The sequence below is a fragment of the Centruroides sculpturatus genome, unplaced genomic scaffold (assembly GCF_000671375.1).
Source record: "Centruroides sculpturatus isolate CEXI.00-Female unplaced genomic scaffold, Cexi_2.0 scaffold431, whole genome shotgun sequence".
Lineage (NCBI taxonomy): Eukaryota > Metazoa > Arthropoda > Arachnida > Scorpiones > Buthidae > Centruroides > Centruroides sculpturatus.
In genome coordinates, this window is record NW_019384619.1 from 567103 (window position 1) to 586850 (window position 19748).

Sequence of the window (19748 nt, forward strand, 5' to 3'; positions counted from 1 at the left end):
TAATGAAGATATTTATCTTAATTATGAAATATACTAGCATGTTTTTAATTTTTGGAACCTAACCCTCCTTTTTGTATTAGTTCTTTGTTTCGTATAACACGGGTTCGCATAACACGGCAATTTTTTGGAACGTAACTATCGTGTTATACGGGGGTTACCTGTATATGCTCTCCACCTCAAATTAGTTTGATGGCCAGATGGCTAAGTGGTTAAGGTGGCAGCCTACTGCTTTGGAGCCCCAGGATCAAATCCAGACAGGTTGAAAAATCCTCAGGAATTTTTCGAGGGTGGTCCAACCAGATTTGTTGGCCCCAACCCTCACCATCTGGTCGTCTCATTACAGGCCTGGCTGAACCCATAATGGGCTTGCTAAATGAGGCCCTCTTAGTGCCCACAGGACAGAAAGAGTAAAAAATAAAATTAAAAACTTCAAATTAGTAGTGTCTTGCTCCTGTATACCATACTTTTCCTGTTAGCAATAAAGTTGTGTTGGTTATATATCTAACTTCATTGAGGGAAAGATTTTTGAATTAAAATAACATAACTTCTAGTGCAAACCAGAAATTTGTATATAGTTAATTGGGGCCTCCTGCTCCTAAACTTTCCATCTCTGTTCTCAACTTTAATCTAATTAATTCTGTTCTTGAGATTAAGGAAGGACTGACAGACAGATGGGCGACAGTGGTAATTTATAAGTCTACAACTTTTTCAAATTGCAGCCCAACAAAACATCAATTTATTATTCTTATGTTTCATCTCTATTTTCCATCCCTTTTATTCCAGGAAAAGAATTTTTTATAAAAGGAACTTGGAAAAGGAAAATTGCAAACTTCAGTTACTGCATTTGTCCATTGAACTGTTTTGTAGAAAATGATGTCAAATCATCTGATGACATTTACTCATTGCTGATTGGCTGCATCTGATTTGTGTGATGTAAGAGTATATCCAGTTTGAGCATCTAAATTGTGCAGAGTAGATTGGTTTTTTAGGTTGCACATGTACAGTGCCAAAAGCATTTAAATTTCACAGTGAAATTGCTTATGTGGATATTGTTTAATCCATCAAAATTTTTAAACAATATAGGAAAACTGTACAAAAATGTGCTTGGATTATTTGCAAGTTAAGCAGAAATATAAACATCAATTTTCTAATATTTTTAACCTCTTAAATTTATTTTTAAGGGTTAAAATTCAAGAAAGACAAAACAAACAATCAATTTCAGTTAAAGTAAACATTCTTGAACACTGAGTTTAGAAACAGATAATTCATTGTACTTTCAATAGTGCATCCCTTATAAATATTTATAACTTATTAAATTTGTAAGTTAACTATTATTTGTTGATTATTTTTGTCAGAATAGAATGTTTTCTTACAAATTTTGTAAGTTACCTATTCAAAAATATTTTACATATTTTTCTTATCATAAAAAAATATTTAAAATATTAAATAATAGTTTTTCTTTTGTATGTTAAATATTTTTTAATGTAATAATAGTTTTTATTAGTAATTATTATTATAATTCAATAAAAGTTTGATTTTTTCCAAAGATATATCATTAGGGGAGATAAAAATGATTCTGCAGTTTTATGTACTGATACTAAAACTTTTGAAATCAAAGAAGCTGAGACATCTAATTCATTATTATTATTGCCAGATATCAATTTTCCAGAAGAAATTGATAATGATGATAAAACTAGAATAATAAATGTAAAAGAAGTAAGTGTAAACTTTAAATAGTATTAATAATCTATTGGATTCATATAAATGAATTACATTACCCTCATTCTATAAAATGATTATTTGAAATTTAAATTTATTATTATTATTCATATCTAATTTGAATAAGTAAAACAAAACTACAAAGATAGCTTGTTATAGAAGTCATAAATATGATTCTGTAATAAGTGACTTTTTTATTAATCTATTAAATGTTTTAAAGTATATTTTCTCCAGGATTTACATTAAACGTTAAAAATATGTATGAGGGATTTTTGAAAGTAAAGTAACATATTTGTTTTTTATAAAAAATTTAATGATAGAATGTTGACAGTATACAAGAAGAATTAAGGAAATATAAACTACTTTTTCACATAGTCTTCATAGTTATTGAGACACTTGTGCCAACAGTCATTCAGTTTATTTATAGTGTTGAAGTCAGAGTCCAAATTCCTGAACAACCTTTGAATTTTCCAGGAACATTCTCATCTGTATTGAAATGTTTTCCCAAAAGATGTTTTCTCAGGGGGCTGAACAAATGATCAGGCAGTGCCAAATTAGAGCTGTATGGGGAATGAGGCATAGTTATCCAATGATCGTGGCACATCCAAGCATTACTGTGCACTGTGGGGACTGGTTTCATTGTGCAACAAAAGAACTCCATCGGTCAGGAGCTTGGATTATTTGCAGCAAATGTTTGTTTTTTAATGATTTTTGCTTGAAAAAATTTGCAGATGCCCATGGTAGACTACTCTCACACAGTGCCACTATCTTGTAACTAAACTCAGCTGCTGATGGCAGCACCATTTTATTTGCCTTGTGATCATTTCAAAGATTATGAACAGGACTATCCATCCACCTTGTTTCAGCTCATTCCTTCCTACCATTCTTGGAAAAAAATGTGTTACTTTACTTTTAGACAACCTCTTCTTATTATCAGAAATAATCAAATAAAATGTATATTTATTATTTATTTATATAAATTTTTATTTAACTTATATTATATTATTTATGTATGAAAGTTATCCCAGAAAATACTATAAACAAAGTTTTGTCTCATTTACAATTTATTTTTTTAAGATTTCAAGTATATAATATTACTTGAATCTTTAATTATCACAAATTACTATATTTTTTAACATATATGAAAATATAAAATTGCTTGCTTTAGGAAATTGAAAATATTTGTTATGCGATGTTTTTGGTCTCATTTAACAAAATGTTTTATTTCATATCCTATTATACACATTCAGTTTACATGTACAGTACATTTAAGATGGTCTGAAGTGAGACTGCAAATGTTCTATAAAGAACCTTTTCAGTATACTACAACAAGAAATTTTATGTTTTGATTTATTTTTACTATGATGCCAAGGCCTATTTTTTTCAACATAATTTTCTGTTTTATCTGTGGCTTTATATCACTGACATGCGAGACCCTGTGTATTTTCATGGTACCAAGTCCTTTTACAATCATGTTTTTACTTCAGAAATTATTTTTTGTTATCCTCAAACTTCTTGCCATGAATTATATTTATCAAAGAACTAAATAGATATTAATCGGAGGGAACAAGATTCTAGATTAAGTTGAATCTGGCAGTTTAATTCACTGAAGTTTTATAATGGCATTTCGAGTGTGATAATTAAGATGCATCCCTATATGTATCTTCATTATCTTGATATTCTTTTTCTTCTCATTATTAGCTTTTTTGATAAGAAAGAAAAAGACATTTAGTCTTATAGCAAAAATATATAAAGAGTGAGTTAAAAGTTGCTTAATACACTTATAAATCAATCTGAGTTGGGAAGGAAAAATTTTGACATTATAGAAACATGTTATATAGGGGTAACCATTTTTTTTATGTGTCAGTTGGATAGCTGCATTTTGAATAGAGCTCAAATGTTTAAATGGTAATGGAGTCACTTAATACATGATGAGACTAGAATTTTGAGAGAAATGAAATGATTCATTTGTTCTTCACCTATCACTTGTAAAAAGTTATAAAGAAATGAATCTAACCAATTTCTTCTTTGTAGGTGTGTTAAACAATACTGAGATTCCTCTAATGTGTGAATAATGATTCCAGATCATCATGATGTCTAGGGAGAAAAGTTCATTTAAAACCCAGATCATGGGTTATATCTTTGACTGATCCAGTTTCTCAAAACTTCTGCAGCAATTGTACAACTGCCACATGCATCACAATATCTATAGGAATATTATTGATTAAAATCATTTTCAATTTCATGTGAACTTCTCTCCTCCAGACATCAGAATGATTTGGATTCATTATTCACAGATTAGAGGCATCCCTCTTGCCCTCTTGGCATTGTTTAACACACTTAGAAAAAGAGAAATTGGTTAGATTTATTTCTTAATAACTTTTCACAGATTAAAGTTAGGCAGAGAATAAGTGCACTATTACTATTACTCACTATTTCTCAAAATTATAACCTCATTTCATGTATCATATGATTCCACTTCCATTTAAACATTTTGAGCTGAATTCAAAATGGTGGCCACTTAGTTGACATACATACAAACATGGTTGTCTCCAGGCATTGTTTCTAACTTGTTTCTATTATATTTTATAAGGGTGTTAAACAACTTTGACTCATCCTGAAAGTAAGAATGAATGATTCATTCCATAATCTGTTGTCACTAATCTTTCTTGTTTTTCGTTGTTCTTTAGCATAATTATATTATTGGTTGACATGGGATAATTGTAATTTTGTTTCTATTTTATTATAGTCATTATCTGGTAGAAAATGATTCATTCTTGTTTGATCCATGTAATTAGTAGATTCTCTAATGGCAAATCATTTTGAAAATGTTTTGCTATAGATTTTTTTTAATATTAAACTAACAAAATTGAGCCAAAAAGTTCAAAGTTCTGAGCTAATTCTATTAAATATTTTGCAGTTGAATGTTGAGTGTTTTTTTTAATCTTGATTGAATCTCTCTTCTTTAGAATAATTGTACTTGATTATCATTATCTTGAAATTATAAATATTTTTGTCATATGGCAAATTTTTTTTTTATTAGCTGATCATAGTTCTGTACATTTATATTATCAAGAAGATATAAAATAAAAGAGAAATAATAAATTTTATGTAAATAATAATATAAAAAAATAATTAAAATAATTGAAGATTTGTCTTAAAATGACAATAGTATAGGTGACTGTAATAGATAAAGTGATTATAAACTATTATAATTGATAATTTATTTACCATTGTAATAACATATAAAATTATGAACCATTATAGTTTTGTAACTAATATTTGAAAAAAAATATAACTTGTATTTGGAGCAATACAATATTGATATGATTTAAATTTTTTAATTTAATATTTTTTAATTTAATTGGATTCATATAAATGAATTACATTACCCTCATTCTATAAAATGATTATTTGAAATTTAAATTTATTATTATTATTCATATCTAATTTGAATAAGTAAAACAAAACTACAAAGATAGCTTGTTATAGAAGTCATAAATATGATTCTGTAATAAGTGACTTTTTTATTAATCTATTAAATGTTTTAAAGTATATTTTCTCCAGGATTTACATTAAACGTTAAAAATATGTATGAGGGATTTTTGAAAGTAAAGTAACATATTTGTTTTTTATAAAAAATTTAATGATAGAATGTTGACAGTATACAAGAAGAATTAAGGAAATATAAACTACTTTTTCACATAGTCTTCATAGTTATTGAGACACTTGTGCCAACAGTCATTCAGTTTATTTATAGTGTTGAAGTCAGAGTCCAAATTCCTGAACAACCTTTGAATTTTCCAGGAACATTCTCATCTGTATTGAAATGTTTTCCCAAAAGATGTTTTCTCAGGGGGCTGAACAAATGATCAGGCAGTGCCAAATTAGAGCTGTATGGGGAATGAGGCATAGTTATCCAATGATCGTGGCACATCCAAGCATTACTGTGCACTGTGGGGACTGGTTTCATTGTGCAACAAAAGAACTCCATCGGTCAGGAGCTTGGATTATTTGCAGCAAATGTTTGTTTTTTAATGATTTTTGCTTGAAAAAATTTGCAGATGCCCATGGTAGACTACTCTCACACAGTGCCACTATCTTGTAACTAAACTCAGCTGCTGATGGCAGCACCATTTTATTTGCCTTGTGATCATTTCAAAGATTATGAACAGGACTATCCATCCACCTTGTTTCAGCTCATTCCTTCCTACCATTCTTGGAAAAAAATGTGTTACTTTACTTTTAGACAACCTCTTCTTATTATCAGAAATAATCAAATAAAATGTATATTTATTATTTATTTATATAAATTTTTATTTAACTTATATTATATTATTTATGTATGAAAGTTATCCCAGAAAATACTATAAACAAAGTTTTGTCTCATTTACAATTTATTTTTTTAAGATTTCAAGTATATAATATTACTTGAATCTTTAATTATCACAAATTACTATATTTTTTAACATATATGAAAATATAAAATTGCTTGCTTTAGGAAATTGAAAATATTTGTTATGCGATGTTTTTGGTCTCATTTAACAAAATGTTTTATTTCATATCCTATTATACACATTCAGTTTACATGTACAGTACATTTAAGATGGTCTGAAGTGAGACTGCAAATGTTCTATAAAGAACCTTTTCAGTATACTACAACAAGAAATTTTATGTTTTGATTTATTTTTACTATGATGCCAAGGCCTATTTTTTTCAACATAATTTTCTGTTTTATCTGTGGCTTTATATCACTGACATGCGAGACCCTGTGTATTTTCATGGTACCAAGTCCTTTTACAATCATGTTTTTACTTCAGAAATTATTTTTTGTTATCCTCAAACTTCTTGCCATGAANAAAAAAAAACAATATTTTTATAATAAATAAATATTTTATTGAATTATATATTGACCATTTTGGTCAAATACCTGTTGTCATTGTTTCTGGTAATAGCATGATTTCACATTCATAAAAGTTTTGATCATTGCTTACAAAAAACTGATCCAAGAGATTTTTGACATTGTCATTTCAAGTAAATGTCTTACAGTTAAAAAAAAATTTGTATAGACCGGAACAAGTAATAATCTGAGTGTGCTCGATCTGCGAATATGGTTGGTGTGATAGCATATTCCATCTAAGTTATAACAGTTTCTGACAACTTACCAAACTTGTGTGAAATTTGACATTATTGTGGAAAAACACTACACCTGTTTTGTTGATCAATTCTGGCCGCTTTTTCTGTTTGATGATATTACTCAATTTGCTTACTCGATGGCAGTACACTTTTGAATCAATTGTTAAATTGTCTGGTAAAAGCTCCAAAAAAAAATTTTCTTAAAATCCCACACCAAAGAGAGCATCTCTCTTTAAGAACATGTGGAACCCATACATTGAGCTTTGAAACAAAACCAGTTTGTTTCAAGTAATCATAAACACTTCAATTTGACAAATTTAATCTCTTAGTGATTTCACATGTTGTTATTTGGCAGTTTGCTTCAATCAGTACCTTTATTTTGTTTTCATTGGCTTCAACTGGTCATCCAGAACATGGTGCATCTTCAGTATTGAAATTGCCAGAACGAAATTTTGTAAACCAGTTTTGGCACTGTCATTCTGTCAATACATCTTCTCCATACATGTCACACAATTTTTTTCTCGCTTGAACAGCATTCTTATCTTTTCGGTAATAAAAGAGCAAAATATGCCGAAAATGCTGCTTTCAACAAGATATGATATTTGATGGGACACAAAAAATAAACAATTGCACAAAATCAAACGAAATTTTTTACAAATAAGCCTTAAAATGCTAGCTGTCAAAATATATAATGATAATACAGTTTAGAATGAAAATGGCAGGAAAAATACAACTAATCTGTCTAGTGATAAAAAAAAAATGAAATTACTTTCCAAACAACCCAATATTTTATTTAGTTTTAATTATTTATTTTATCAAATATTTTATTATTGTTGTTCAGTTTAATTTTATTAAACTGAAAAATGATAATAGAATATTTGATAAAATAAATAAATAAAATTAAATTTTGAATAATTTTTATAACATATAAAGACATTAAATACATTTATACATTATAATTGTCTATGTGACAATTTAATCACAATATCATAACTGTATTATAATAATAATAAAAAATTATTTTAAAACTGTTCCTATTGACAAGAGTTGTTTTTCAATGTTGTTGAAAGTTTTCAAAATTATGAGAGATGCTTCAGTGTTTTGAAATTAAGCTGTCATTATTTGAAGCTCTCGTGCTAACCTTCAGAATCACATTTTTGAGGTAATTGAGTTTGAATGTTTGAAAAAATTCTAAAATGAAAAATTCCAAAATGATGAGCTGACAGCCACATCTACAGGCAATGTTTGGTGAGTGAAAACATTCATACAATATTTACACACCTATTCATACAATTTTATGATTTTTTTCAAGCATTCAAACTCAATTACTTCAGAAATGTGATTCTGAGGATTAGCATTATACATCCCTGAGGGCTTTATTTGAACCTATTCTTTACATGTTTGAAAGATATATTTAATAAGAAAGCAGGTTGAACCAGTTCAATATTTTAATTGATTACTTTACTGTTTTAGGTGCAACATTTATAAAACTTATTTAATTTTTGTTATTGTATATTGTTCAATACAAAAAGTTTATATTTTAGGATATTGGCGTTTATTGGATTTTGATTATATGACTCGAGTTTTCACTTTTATTTTAAATCTTGTGGATTCTAATTCTTGGCCAATTAATGAGATACCGGAAATGAAACTATTAGATACTTTAGAAGATTTAGAACCAAGGTTTTTATACTTTTTTTTTTGTAATTTTTCAAATAAAATACAAACATTTGACTTCAATGTTTATTTTTTTAAATTGTTATAAACATAAGATTAACTATAGTTTAATGATTTTTAAAGTATAATCTTTTTTGAACAAAATTTAAAACTTTTGTCAAAAATTATTGAGAAATAACTGGTTTATATTTCAAGATGTAAAAATTTCAAGTTTTAAATTTTATTGACTATTTAATTATTATTTTTTCTTTGTCATAGGTATAACTAGTTCATTATATATCTTTAAAATACTGCGAATATTCATTTGTTTAGATAATGTAAACTATTAATATCATTATAACATTTTTTTTATAAATATGAAGATTATCCAGTAAATATCCAGACTAATTTTATTAGTTCACAAATATTATACTTAGAAATTACAAGCATTATTTTTCAACATAAATCCATGGCAGTTTTTCAGTTAGTCCAACAGCTTCTGTATTCTGGCAATGTAGAATTTTGGTTCCATCTTGTCCTGATGTAATAAGCTGTGTTTTTAGCTTTGTTTTGATAAGCTATTTGTTTAATGTGTGTTTGAGCTAAAAACACAAAATAATTTGAAAATTGCAATGTTTTAAAATCTGTAGGTAACATGCGTGCTTACTTGAAATTTAAAAAATATCAAATAACAAAGTTTACACTTAAAAATTGTGAACTTTTGTACAGAGAATTTCCAAAACCATGTTGCAGTGAAACCAGAGGACATGTTGTACATGGGATACTTGTATCTATTTATTTTATTTGTTTTAGTTTATTATTAAAAAACAATGCTGTTTATTTTATATTTTTGTTATATTGTGGATCTATTTTTAAATAGTTCTAATTAAATTTTAATATTTGTTGTAGGATATTAACTTATGTAAGTAGGGAAGTAACTAAAAATAAGATTTGTGTATTATCTTTAATTGTATCCATTAAACTACATTTTTTTAAAATTAAACTTATCAAATAGTTAATAATAATTTTATTTTTCTGATATATTTGTTTTAAAATGTTTTAGAGAAATTGTAAAACAATCTTTATATTGGTTTGCTGATTTCACTGAGAAAGTTGATGATGATGGTATGTACTATTGAAAATTATCTTTATTTATATTTTTGTAAATTACGTATATCTATTTGTGATCAAATGTTGAACTTCAATAAAGGTATATAAGAATAAATGAGAAATAAATAATTGAAAAGTTACACAATTTTGATTAGATGAAAAATAATATAGTATATGGTAGAAACTGTTTTATCTGGAATAATGTTTGGAAGAAATATGCTCAGATAATTGAAAATCATAGATAATAGAATTTACATTTATGGTACTATATTTTCATTTATTTGACAATATAAATTCAACATAAAACTTCTCAGCTTTAATGCATGATTAATTATAAATATTTTTGTCTTAAGGTAACACATTTCTGCATGAACACAGACAATATTTCTATTCATTTGTATGCAGTCTACAATTTTTTAATATTCTTGATGCTAGTTGATTGAATTTATGTTAATCAACCAGTATCAATGTCATATGGTTAACAGAGTTTCTACTATATCAATTATAATGGGTGTTTGTGAGATATTATTAAGTTGTCCTGTCAAGAAATAAGGATTTCTATATGAAATTTTTCACTTTCTACAAGGAAATCATATAAAGAAATATCAAAAATTATGAATTTTTATATTATTAGATAATGAAGACAATTTAAAATAGTAATTATATTTTATAAATATTTATAAACTATATAAATATTTATTTATTTATTTATTTATTTNTCTGTTTTTTGAATTTATTTAGTTTATTACATTATTCTTATATAATTGATAGTTCCTCATTTAATTTTTAAATTATATTTTTACAAGTTAGAACCTATAAATTATTTGACTATATATATAATTGCATACAGTGGGTGATCGGTTAACGAACAAACAGATAATGAACACTTTCGCGAAAGATTTTTATGATCGGTTAAATATATATAGATAAGCAGAAAAAAATTATTTTTAATGTATATAAAAAAATTATTTCAATAATCATGGGTTACTGTGTTCTTAGCATCAATACAATACTACTCATTTTACTGGATGTAAAACTCAAACACACTGAACCAAAAATATCCAGTAGGAACAAACTTTAATAAACCAAACATTTTCAAAGATTTTAAGCAGTCATCTTCAGATTGTGCTGAACTTTCTCAAAGTTGGACTTTTTAATATAGTGCAGACATCATCAATGACTTGTTCTTTTCTGACCAATAGAACTGCAACTCTTTCCATTTTGTAAATTGTTTTAGCTTCCTATTTACGTTCTCTGATAACTTAACCTGAAGATAACAGTTTAAAACCATCAAAAATGTTTGTTGGGCTGGAATTTGAAAAAATTGTAGACCTATACATTTCCAATGTTATCCATCTGTCCTTCCTTAATCTCAAGAACATAGTTAGACAGATGAAAGCTGAGACCAGATATGGAAAGATTAGGGTCTGGGGCGCTGATTAACTATATACAAACTTCTGATACAAACTGGAAGTCATGTTATTTCAGTTAAAAGTTTTCCCCTGAAAGAAGTTAGATAGATGATCATCATGACCATATTGCTAACAGGAAAAGTATGATGCACAAGGGCATGTTACTACTAATTTGAGGTGAAGAGCATATATTTTAAATTAAATTTAAAAAATATGGTTAAAAATTGTACTCTAGCATTGTGACTATGTCACAATAAATAATTGCTCTTTTAGTTTATTAAAGTTTGTTTTTGCTGGATATTTTTGTGTGTTTATTTTAACAGTTCTAACATCTTTAATATCAAATATTGTATTATAAAAAATGTATCATTTTATGAAAAGATTTTTGTAGTATTGTACAAGTGTATTATGCTTATAAATTATAACCAGAAACATATATTGATTACATACTATTTTCAAAAGTCAGTCAATGATGCAATATTATTAGTAATTGCATTATCCTATTTGGACTGTAAAAAAGGCAGACCACCTGAGCATGCTGTCAGTTTTTACATTGCACCAGGTTTAGTTTCAATGAAAAAAATGCTTACAATTAATCTTTGTGTAAAAAATAAAACTGTAAAGTGATTTTTATTTGATTGGCAAAATTGGTTTATACTACAAAACTTGGAGAGCAAACTTTTTTAGTATTGTACTGGTGGAGTGATTTGGAGTGATTACTAATGAAAAAAATTCTTTTGAAACAGCATCATGTTACATATTTGCACTGCTTTTTTGTATTTTCTGTTGATTCACTGTCAGTGTGGACTAACTAACCTGAAGTGAATATATGATTTGCTATTTCACAGTCTTAGTAATTTCTTAAAATTTTTTCATTTAAAAGTGAATAATGTATATGTGAGAAAAAAGTACTGTAAAGTACTGGGGTTTGCAGTGCATAGTGCCAAAATTGCCACTTGGCAATATTTTTATTAAAGTGGCAATAAAAATATAATACTAGTGATAGCAAGTGGTGATAAAAACCCTAATCTGCTGAAATTGAATTACAAGTCACACTTCAGGAAAAACAACAGAATGTCGAGCTTCTGAGCAATGGGAATCCCATGCTCCACACACCTAGCAATTTCATGACATCACGTGGCAAGTTCAGGCATAAAAATAGGAACTGAAGTTGAGAATCAAAGACAGTTTTGTGCAATGTCACCCGGCATTTCCAGATTGGAGATTTTTTTATTGACCAACAGAAAATTTGGGGAATTTTTTGGGGTGACTTTTTTCACTTTGATCTTTTTTCAGTAGATTAAAACAAAAAGAATTTTGATATGATAGAACTTGTGAAATACTGTTTAAACAATGTGATCAAATCTGTTGTTCAGAATTATTCATTAAAATATTATTAAAAAATGATTCCTATTGCTAATGAATAGGGCCAGATGTTCAGGTCTTTAATTTGAATGAAACTTGGTGAGCACATAGCCTTATACACAAACAGTTCTTTGTCCAAATAATAGGACACACTTCTTAAACATTTCCAAAAAACAAGCCTAATAACTAATTACAAATCAGTTATTTGATAAGTTTGAAGCTGTTAACTATTTTTAAAACATTTTCTAAAATACCTATACACATTTGTCAGTTGTAGTAAGCAGTTTACAGTTATAAATTTAAACTTAAAGTGATGGTCTGTTGTTGTTTTATTATATTGTTCCAACTGAAAACATCCAAGTAATAAAGCAAAAGTGTTTTTAATTCTGTTTTTTGAATTTATTTAGTTTATTACATTATTCTTATATAATTGATAGTTCCTCATTTAATTTTTAAATTATATTTTTACAAGTTAGAACCTATAAATTATTTGACTATATATATAATTGCATACAGTGGGTGATCGGTTAACGAACAAACAGATAATGAACACTTTTGCGAAAGATTTTTATGATCGGACAACGAACACTTGACTGAACAAACACAAGAAGGAGCGACATAAAATAACGAATATCAATTGGTCTTCCTTTCGAATTGTTGTCTGAAGACAACAATTCGAAACTTTTCGGAGCGCGGGAGACATCGACGTTCTACCCAATATACTGATCAGATAGTATTTCCCCAAACTTTGAAACACTCCCTTCAAATTCCAGCCTTTTATATTTCTGACAGAAACAATTCTTTTATGTTTTCTTCTGAAAATGTGGATTTATGCCGATATCTGCTATTAAAAATCTTTTGAAGAAGTGGGTGGATGTCAGAACAACGGTTTTAAAATGGCATCCAAACCAGATTGAGGTTAATAGGCCTAGGGATCTCTACAATTACAATGTTATTAATTACTTCTGAAAAATCATGAAGAGGACAGAAAAGCAATCGACATTGGACAGATTCTTTAACCCCACAAACGGAAAAAAACATGACTAATAAAAATGCAAGACCGTGTATATATGTATTTTTATTATTACATATGAATAAACGTAGTAAGAAAGTATATATTTTTTATTTTTTATTTTTTGAGGTCTCCAGAACGAATTAATCAAATTCCCATAGAAACCTATGGTAAATCAATAATTGGTTAACGAACAATTCGGATAGCGAACAAAGTCTTGGAACGGATTATGTTTGTTAACCGATCACCCACTGTATTTTGTATATGAATGACACTAAATCTAATATTTAATGCAAATGCTGTTGCTGTATTTGCAAATTTGTTACTAATTCTTACAAAATTTAATATATGACCTAAAGCATATTTATCAGTTTAATTTAGTTAGTTTTGAATTTTCTGTTGATTTTTCAATATTCTTGTCTATTAAATGTTTATAAATTATTATTTCACTTAGGTGATAAATTTTTTAAACTAAATGAAAGGAAAGTTTGCCGATTTTATGCAGAAATATTATTACGACCAGCTGGAAAGGTATTTATGTTTAAACATTTATAATTATCTTCTTATTATAAATTAAGATATTTTAGAAGTGATACAAAAGTAACAAAAAGGATGTAAGCAAGAACTACATTGCAAATACAGTTGAATTTAGTTAATGTGAAGTATGAGATTTTACCAAGAAAAATTACTACTTTCTTTTTCAAAAAAGAAAGAGAAATTGTTTGGAAACATGGTCAAAATTTAAAGTCAAGACTAATCTCCAATTTTTATAAATAGTGAATTCTTGCTTTAATGAAAATCTAAAATAAAATCTAATGCATCTTGATTATCAAACATATTGGCTCATTTTCGTAGATGTTTACTTAACATGAAGAATAGTTACAGGTGTACAGATATATTATCCATAAAACATAATGTAATAATTTTTAAAAAGTCAGTTTATTCTTGATACAATGTTTTTTTGACTATAATATGTTATCATCAGATCCAAATTTAGTAATGTCATTAAAATTGAATGTTTGTTGTTTTGTTTGTTTATTGTTGGATAAACAGTCAGGAAAGAAGTTTGGGTCTTAACAACTAATTACCTTTCTTTAGATATTTTCTACTTCTTTATTTGTTTTTTATCTTCATCTTCCTCATTTCTCCATTTATGAAACTTTGTCATTTCACCTATGGATTATTCATTTATTTGTCATCCTTCCTAAATTCTTATAAAAATTTGCCCCAAGCTTTAGCATAATATATGTTGACACTATCTTTTTCTCTCTATTCTTTCCTTTCCTTGTCTTTACTTTTAGACCTATTTTCCCAAACTTTCTCTTTCCAATTCCATGTTTTTCTGCTATTTTTTGCAACAACTGTAGCTAATTTAATATTTCTAAATCTGATATGGGTAATTCAAATTGAATGGAATATAAATTGGTATAAACATCCTTTTTGTCTTACAGGTTGACAAGAGTATTGAAGAATATAAGTCTAAGAAATGTACTCGTTTCTCTGACTTCTATTTAAGCTTCAATATAAAACTGCCTTTTTAAAATCTATTAAAAAGTTTGAAGATTTAATTAATCTATTTTTTATTTTCATATAACAAGCTGCAGCAAATCTTCTATGTATCTTCTATAAAATTATATTTCATTCCCAAATTCTTCTATCACTTTTCTTAGTACTAACTCTAAAAATGTATCTACTATTAGCTTCTCTATAGCAAGTGCATTAATGGAATTAGCATTATTTTATTTACAAGTTAAAACATTTTTATATAGAATTTCTGGAGGGGAAATATTTATAATTAGACTTACTTGATAAAATTAATAATTCTTTGGTGATTAGACATATACAAATATTTACAAAAAAATATTAATAGAAAATACAGTTGTACTGCATGCTTATATTTCTAAATTTAACATTGTTGCACTGTTGTATGTACTGTTGTAGTAATTCTGTTTATCTAAATTGCTTTTATAATTTTTCTATTAGGCTTTCTCTTCATGAAATGTAATTATAATGTATTTATTGGCTTCAGTTTCTTGTATTTTTCAATGCACATGATCATTTTCATTCCAATTATGATCACAGGGTATTCTACATTTATTATAGTTTGCTTTTTATGGTTATATTAAATATAAAAAAAGTGTATCCAAACTTAATTTACTGACTTCATTTCCAAAAGAAGTAAGATGTTTTATGATGATATTTATTGTATAAATGTTATTACATAGTAACAATATACCAACTGCTATAAATCATCAGGCTATAATTTGGAATAAATAATTATAAATTACAAATGAATTTGGGACTAGAGGGGAGGCATTAGGCACCATCTTGTATTAAAATTAATAATGATAATAAATATTTTTAAATATTTAATGCTAAAACCTTTAGATCACCTATATGTATTAGATTAAAACAAAAAAAATATTCAGTATAGTGGAAAAATCCATTTTTGTTAAGATTGTTAATAACTGAATTTCTAGGAATATTTTTACATGACACTTTTATCATTTTAAATAAACAAATATTTTATATTTTATTTATTTTTTATATATTTTTTCAAATATAAGAACAACTATTTCAGTGGAAAGTGCATCAAGTAGCACCAATATCCATGTAATCAGTTATTCCTAAAAAACAAAAAAAATAATTGAAAAAAAATTCATTTCTTACAATCATTTTCTTGTTCCAGTTTTGTCCACAGATATATCTATGATGTAAACATCACAACTACAGGAGCAGGAGATTAATGAGTGTATCCTAGTGTATGAGTGTTGGATTTGTTATAAAAAAGATATATATATATATATATATCCTCCTAAGTAAATATATAATATCTAATAATATCTAATTGATAATATCTAATATCTAATATCATCTAATAATCTAAATAATATCTAATTGAGATGATAAATTTTTTCATTCCTAGAAATGTGAGAAAGATGTGTTATTAGTAAGTATATATATATTTACTTAGGAGGATATATATATATATATATTTCTAGCAATGAAAAAATCATCTCAATTATCACAATGCTTTTGCCCCTGAAAGAGACTAAAAACGTTTGTGATAATAAATTTTTTATAGTTGGAAACATGAGAAAGGTGTGCTATTTGTACATTACTAGTTTCAGTTTCTATAAAGTGATTGTGTTTATAATATCTTCATCTGGTTCTTCAAGGTCATCTGGTGAAGATCTTGATGCTTAAGTAGAAGACAGGCAGGAACATTTAATTTTTTGTGGATGCAAAATGCAAATGTTCATCCACGTATGAGGCCACTTAATGATACAAAAACTGGATATTCAGTATATGTCAATGAACAGTTCACAGAATTGGATATATTTAAAGTACTATTTATTGATGACAATATCAACATAATTGTTAATGAGAATTCTTCATACTTGCAAGAACTGTGGAAATAATTTAATAGCAGCTAGTGTGGTAATAGCTAGAGTGACATTGATGTTGCTGAAGCACTGGTATTTTTATCTCTTCATATGATAATGGGATATATACCAAAAAACAACTTGAGATTATTGGAGTATGGATCTGAAAATTAATATCCCAGTTTTTTTAGACTTGATCTGAAGAAATCATTATAAATTAATTTCAAGAATGTTGCATTTTGCTGTCTGGGTTGTGACACATTGTACAGACTGTATAAAGTGTAAAACATTTTCAACAACATAGAAGACATGGAAAACATTTTTCACACTATGAAAATTTGTGTATTGATGAGTTGCTCTTTCTTTGGAAATGACAATTAGTATTTTGATAATACATACTAAAAAAGATTCTACTACTAAGAATACATACTAACAAAGATTCAGGATCAAACCTGTGTTGGCAGACAGCAATAATAAGTATATATTCAACATCATAATTTACATGAAGAGGATCACAGATTTATCTGACAATTTTGGACAATTCAGATTATTGAGCTGTAGTTATAACTCTAATGGAGGATAACTTTGGAAAAAACCACAAACTTTACATCAACAACTATTGTACTAGCCTCAAACTACTTTGAAAATGTGGAACTGTAAAAAAATAGGTATATCTCTCTCCAATGACCAGAAAAAATTGAAGCAAGTGGAGCTAAGTGTATTTCACATGGACACTGTATTATATGAAAGATGGATGGACAAGAGAGAGATGCAGATACTATTAACCTTTCTAGAACATAAGATGGAAGAGTTGCTATGAACATTTGCACCACACCTAAAATTAATCAATGATGTAATTTGGCTTAGACATTTTTGGTGTTATCTTACTGTACATTAAAATTGAATTGTAATTGTTAATGCAATTGAGTAATTTTGTGACTATCTAGAGCAGTGTTCTGTACCCTTTTTATGGTTCGTGGATGTCTGCCAATTTGTGTTTCTTTGCAAGCTCTTGGTGTATTATATTTGCTACTTGATTATGTCTATGTAAGTAATCTGTCTGTGCCAAGAGCTTGCAACCAGAAGTGATGTGTTGTATAGTTTCTGGCATGATATGACACTTTCTGCATGTGTTATTTGTGAGTGTTGTATCTTTGAGTATGTGTTTTCTGTAGTTTTTAGTATTTATGACCTGATCCTGTATGGCAATCATGAATCCTTCCGTCTCCCCAAAGANTGCATTTTTATTAGTCATGTTTTTTCCGTTTGTTGGGGATTAAAGAATCTGTCTAATGTCGATTGCTTTTCTCTCTTCTTCAAGATTTTTCAGAAGTAATTAATAGCATTGTAATTGTAGAAATTTCCAAGCCTGAATCACAACCTCACCCTGGTTTGGATGCGATTCTAAGACTGTTGTTCTGACATCCTCCCACTTCTTCAAAAGATTATACTTTTTAAATAGCAGTTATCGGCATTAATCTTCTTTTTTAGAAGAAAACATCTTGGAGAGTTTATTGGTGTTCTTCATTCAAGAGTTCTTGTTCTTCTGTCGTCAGATCCGTTTTAGGTTCCATTATGAGTTCTTCAATGTTCTTTATTTCTCAGATGTAATTTAACAAAAATTACATCTGAGAAATAAAGAACACTCCTTGTTACTCCTTTAGCTGCTTGAGTCTTCTTGATTATACTGTATCTTTCTTAGATAAGATTTAACTGCGGCCTACTGTACCAAAAAATTTGTACAATGATTTAAAATATATTATTTTATAAAAATGCATTGTAAGTCATATGTAATGTATGCATATTAAGAATTTTGATACTTTCATAATTGAAAATAGATTTTAAAAATATTACAAAAAGGGTTTAATTTTTATATAAATTTCTAACATTCCATTGTTACCTATTCCATCAGTATTAACAGGTATCAAAGAAGCTTTCAACCAAAAACTGATTTGTCTTTTTCAATTGTTTTGTTACCAAAATTTACTATGTATCCATCTAACATAAAACTTTCAATCGCTGCAAGATTATATATGCAATGTAGAATTCATGATCTGTTTGAAAATCAAGCAGTTATATATATTAGAACAACCAGCCTGATGATGATCTTTTAAAGATGGAAGAAAATGTTTGCTTTTCAAGTAAGTGTTTGTTTTACTGGTTTTAATGGCTATTGAGCTAAGAGTTTTGTTAAAATTGATTAAAATTTTTGAGATGCTCTTCATTCAATTTTTATTAAAGTAAACATTTTTAAAAAAAATTGAGAGTAAAATATTTATTGCTAGATCCAAAAGTGAAGTAGTTTTGATCTAAAAATTATGTTTATGATTATTATAAATAACTTGGCTGGCAGGACAGTTGAGATAGTAAAGGCGTTAGTCTGCGATCCAGAGTGACCCATGTTTTGATTCATAGGTCAGATCCTCAAATTTTTATGACTGGTTTTATCCAGAACCAATTCTGACACTTATAATTTGTAAATACTTTGGGTCAGACCATCATTCCTCAAATCAATGCGGAGTCTTACATTGAGGTTATTCATATTAGGCTTATTTGTTTTGTTGAATGCCACACAATAATAGTAACTACAATGGTCAATATAATGCAGTGGTTCTCAAACTTTTTAAAAAGATGCCCTTTTTATTATTATTTATTTATTATTATTTTTTTTTTGTAAAAATATTCTTATACTTTCCTACAGTTTTCTTAAAAGCATATAACAGACCTATATTTTTCTTATGTACTTTGTTACAATAAAATTAATATTCTTTTCATTTTTTGATAGTACACAATTATATTTAAAATTTGTATGGCTGTAAAATATAGGAGGCATTCTTAATTGCATCCTATTTCTTACAAATTATTCAACCAAATTCATTACAGAAAAAATTTGTTCAACATTAGCATTACTGAGAGGAGGAGTTAAAATTCTAAGAGGAAATCTAGCCAAAA

At 27.5% G+C, this 19748-nt stretch overlaps 1 protein-coding gene across 1 annotated transcript; it reads left to right on the top strand.

Moving 5' to 3' along the window:
* The first annotated feature begins 8085 nt into the window (after positions 1-8085).
* Positions 8086-16144, top strand: LOC111625440 (sister chromatid cohesion protein DCC1-like). Its single transcript, XM_023368585.1, has 4 exons — positions 8086-8538; positions 9575-9636; positions 13865-13941; positions 16100-16144. The coding sequence occupies exons 1-4, from the start codon at positions 8429-8431 to the stop codon at positions 16121-16123; spliced, it is 273 nt and encodes a 90-aa protein (XP_023224353.1). The 5' UTR covers positions 8086-8428; the 3' UTR covers positions 16124-16144.
* Positions 16145-19748: the final 3604 nt, after the last annotated feature.